At 43.0% G+C, this 4,862-nt stretch overlaps 2 protein-coding genes across 2 annotated transcripts; both read left to right on the top strand.

The window, feature by feature from the left end:
* The first annotated feature begins 275 nt into the window (after window positions 1-275).
* On the top strand, window positions 276-3,074 carry LOC139448626 (uncharacterized). Its single transcript, XM_071230192.1, has 2 exons — window positions 276-426; window positions 2,599-3,074. Exons 1-2 carry the CDS (start codon window positions 276-278, stop codon window positions 3,072-3,074), a joined length of 627 nt encoding a protein of 208 aa, XP_071086293.1.
* A 2-nt stretch (window positions 3,075-3,076) lies between these two features.
* On the top strand, window positions 3,077-3,991 carry LOC139448903 (uncharacterized; the record flags this gene model as incomplete). The annotated part of the gene is made up of 1 exon (XM_071230421.1): window positions 3,077-3,991. A coding segment is annotated over one exon (915 nt), but the record flags the coding sequence as incomplete, so codon positions are not given.
* Window positions 3,992-4,862: the final 871 nt, after the last annotated feature.

Here is a 4,862-nt window from a genome sequence, read left to right as displayed (position 1 = left end):
CGCATAAACAATACTAGTAAGTATTCCCATTTACCATTTTCCACCATTTGTTTACAAACATTTCCTTTCACAAGACACGCCAATATACTCCCCATGGCAACATACGTCATTTCTCCCATGACGTCACTACACGTGGTCTCGTGATGTCACTTCTTTTACTCCCCAACCGTCAAGTCATTCTAACAACACAACACAACGCGTCCGGCGGTTAGCATTTCACCTCTTACGGTTTCACCTCTATAGCGTTTTCACCTCACCTCATTACTTCGTTTGGGATGCCTCCTAAAAGGAAAGCGGCGCTGACCCACCGACTGGTGAAGGGTCCGAAAGCCAGTAGGACGGGGGTTAGCAGAAATGTGGATAGAAGAGACTTGGATGCGCCAATTGGCTCACGACTGATCAGCGGAGTACCACAATACACTGCAGGTACGTTGGATAGTGATTTTGTTTTTATCAATTCGAGCAATATTATGCATAATGCAAACTCGGCTAACACAGTGCTTCCTACAAATACGGCAAGGCTTGCTAACAGCACGCTCACAAACGGGGACACGCAGATGCCGACTGGGGATAGGTCTTCAAACAATGAAGGGCACATAAACATTAGTACATTAGCACGCGAAAACGCACATAACACGCATCCGTCCCAACAGCAAACACAAACACCCAATCCTTTCACAACTATGAATATAAACGATCCAACCATGTTTGGCATACCCGCGACAAATACACCCTGTCTATACAGTTAAACATCAGAGCGGAACACATCGGATCACATGTTTCCCAACAACTACGGGAAAAAATACACAACGGCGAATTCATTGAGCTAAAACAACTAATATCGGCCCAAAATCAGACACCCCAAGAGATGTCGGCATTTACATTGGCGCTCGACGCCACAGGTCAGATTATTTTTAAACCCAAACAACAACAAACGCGTCCATTAGGCATTGGCGCATGGACATCGGCGTTTAACGTCTACATGAGCGTATACATAGAAAAACACCCGGATAAGATACAGGATCTGCTTACCTACAGCGAAACAATCAGGGGAGCTGCTATTAGGTTCGGCGGAGATTCATGGTTGCAATATGACCGTAGTTTCAGACAAAGGATGCAACGTGACCCGTCTCGATCCTGGTGGGCAATAGATGGCCATTTATGGTTACAACATATGCTTCCAAATCAACAAGCAGCACACGCGCGCGTCACAAACACCACCACTACCACCAACCGCAGCAATCTCAACGCGGATAGCGCAAATACCGGTAGCACCCCAAAGTTTTGCTGGGATTTTAACAAATTCGGATGTACAAGGTCTTTCTGCCGATATGCACACAAATGCATCACATGTGACAGCACTGCACACGGCGCACACACATGCTTTCGTCAAAAAGGGGGCGTTAAAACCCCCCGTACTCAAACAAAACCCAACCCAAACAATACCAACTCAAGGCCTAGTGCCAACACCCATTAGTATGCGTGTATTGTCACATAGACTCAGTATTTACACCCCCTTTTACGCATCAGATGCTATGTTTTTATCGGAAGGTTTTTCTCGAGGTTTTCCACTACAGTACACGGGTCCACCGGGTCCTAGAATGGCATACAATTTAAAATCCGCACAACAACATCCTAACATGGTGGCAACAATGCTACAAAAAGAAGTTGATCTAGGTAGAATTGCAGGTCCATTTACAGCACCACCATTTCAAGATATGATAGTTTCTCCAATCGGTCTCGTTCCGAAGAAGTCAAATCACAATAATCAACAAGTTCAGCAAACGTTCAGACTTATTCACCATCTGTCATACCCTGAGGGAGAGTCTGTAAACGACTACATATCACACGAGGTGTCAACAGTCAAGTACACTAGCTTTGACCAGGTGCTATCCGCGATACAAGGATTAGGCAAGGGTGCATACATGGCAAAATTTGATATAAAGTCTGCATTTCGCCTCATACCTATACGACCAGATGACTTTAAATTTCTGGGCATACAATTCAAACATAATTTCTACTTTGACAAATGTCTTCCATTTGGCTGTTCCATATCATGTGCAACATTTGAAAAGTTTAGCACATTTTTGCAGTGGGTACTCAGGAAATACACCAAAAATGATAACATACAACATTATTTGGATGATTTTGCATTGGCAGCACTAGCCTCTAATAAGTGTCAACAAACTCTCCAGTCCTCTCTGGAGTTATTACAAAACATGGGCGTTCCCGTCGCAAAGGACAAAACGGTTCTACCTACAACAAACATGACGTTCCTGGGTATCACAATAGACACAGTCAAAGCGCAAATTAGCATACCGAGGGATAAGGTAGTGCCGCTTACGCAGGAAATAGATACTCTTTTATCACCTTTTAAGAAGAAAACAACATTAAACTACTTGCAGTCCTTGTTTGGGAAACTTAATTTTGTATGTAGGGCAATTCCGATTGGTCGCGCCTTTTTAAGACGCCTCATTGACGCACAGCGCGGAGGGTCAAAACCTCACCACAGAATAAGGATAACACAAGGCATACGCGAGGACCTCAATTTATGGCGGCAATTTCTTCAAAACCACAATGGCACTACTGAATTTATAGATTCAGAGTGGATCAATTCATCGGATACACATTTGTTTACCGACGCGTCAGGTAACCATGGTTTCGGAGCCTTTTTCATGGGCAGATGGGCCAATGGCAGATGGCCTAACGAGTGGGTGCAGAATGGATGGACTAAAGACATCACTATGCTAGAGCTTTTTCCAATTGTATTGGCAGTAAGACTGTGGGGCAGACATCTACGAAATAAGCGAGTGTTGTTTGTTTGTGACAACCAAGCAGTGGTAGCAATTATCAATAAACAAACAGCAAAACCACCACGAGTTATGTCGTTGCTTAGGCGCCTGATACTCCTCTGTTTACAACATAATATCTTGTTCAAAGCATCGTATATTCCTACGCATGCAAACGTTATAGCTGATGCACTTTCGAGATTTCAGTGGTCCAGGTTCAAAGAAGCAGCACCGCAGGCAGACGAGATACCAGCACACATACCACAGGACATATGGCAGATCTGACGACAGAGGTGCAACGTCTAGTGCAGTCTTCTCTAGCACTCAACACATGGAACCTGTATGAGTCTGCACTAAAGTCATTTAATGTTTTTCGCATCTCTTTCAGCCTGCCACACATTTGGCCCACCCCGGTTGATCACCTTATGCATTTTATCGCTCATCTCTCCTTAACAGGAAAATCTCCTCGCACGGCAAAGTCGTATATATCAGCATTAACAACATGGCAAAAGTTACATGGTATGCATGACCTAACATCCCATTTTCTTATTCAGAAAGCCTTGATTGGATTTGTCAGACAGAAACAGAAGGCTGACACTCGACTCCCAATTACAGTTGACTTATTGTCTGTTATTGTCACAGCATTACCGGTAGTTTGTGCTTCAGTTTACGAAACGTCTCTTTTCACAGCTGCATACCTGCTTGCATTTTTTGGATTCTTTAGAATCAGCGAGCTGGTGGCAGGGTCAGCCAAGGATTTCTCGCATAAGGCGTGTCTTTTGTCTGATATTCATGTGGCAGCAGATATAAGTCACATAACGATATGTTTACGCTCATCCAAAACGGATCAGGGCGGCAGAGGTGTGCAAATACAAATAACAGCTATCCTTCACTCTAGACTGTGTCCTGTCAGAGCAATGCAACAGTTTCTATCCATCAGACCACCAGTGCACGGTCATGTGTTCGTCCATTTTGATGGACGTCCTTTAAATAGATTCCAATTTCAGTCAATGTTAAGAAAGGCCCTGTCATTTTCTTTACCACACCTCAATCTTCATTTGTTTTCGTCACACTCTTTTCGCATTGGAGCGGCTACCACAGCAGCAATTAATGGGGTTAGTTCCAAGCAGATTCAGAAATATGGGCGTTGGAAATCAAACTGTTACAGCAAATATATCCGCATTACTCAACTCACCACTTAACAGTATACCTAGCAGAAACAAACACAGACTCACCAGCCGTTCCTGCCTGTTGCGGTTCCACGGGGGTAACGGGATAATACATACTTTTTCACTAACTCTAATAACATACAGAATAAAAAAAATAAAATAATAAATAAATAAAATAAAATAAAAAATAAATAAATAAAAAAAAAAATAAATAAAATAAAATAAAATAAAATAAAACAAACAAACAAACAAACAAACAAACAAACAAACAAATAAATAAATACCACCAATAAATTAATAGGTAAAGATAAAGCAGATGTTATTATAACAAAGATGCTGCTAGTGTGTTTTAAGTTTCAGATGTATGGTGTATCGGGTCCAGTTATATGGTCCGATTCCACGACCATCTGGCCACTACATCGGACTCCCTACTGACGGGTACCCGCTGGCATGCAAAGGGCGGAATGAAGTGGGGGGAATTCCGCAAGGCAGTGGATACACTTGTTGCCCGCCATCCCCAGCCGAAGCTTCTGTTTATCCACCTTGGATCAAATGATCTGTGTACAAAGGGGACAAAGGAACTTTATGAAAACATGTATCTGGACATAACATACGCTCAACTTAAACTCCCGAATACCAAATTGGTATGGTCTGACATGTTGCCTCGACAAACCTGGCGAGGAGCCAGCAATGTTAAAAGGATTGAACTGAAAAGAAAATTGATTAATAGGCGGATTGCGGGAGTGATCAGGGAAGAGGGGGGTCTAAGGTGTACCCACCCTCAGATCAAACATGATGCTCCATTTTATACTCCTCGGGGAGTTCATTTAAACCGGTCGGGCATGGCCCATTTTAAATCAAATGTACGCAGGACATTGTTTAGTGATGAGTAAAGGTACTGTTC

The sequence above is a fragment of the Haliotis cracherodii genome, unplaced genomic scaffold (genome assembly GCF_022045235.1).
Source record: "Haliotis cracherodii isolate W230 unplaced genomic scaffold, xgHalCrac1.p SCAF_7, whole genome shotgun sequence".
Lineage (NCBI taxonomy): Eukaryota > Metazoa > Mollusca > Gastropoda > Lepetellida > Haliotidae > Haliotis > Haliotis cracherodii.
Note: the sequence above shows the minus strand (reverse complement) of the source record. Positions and strands in the feature narration are given on the sequence as shown.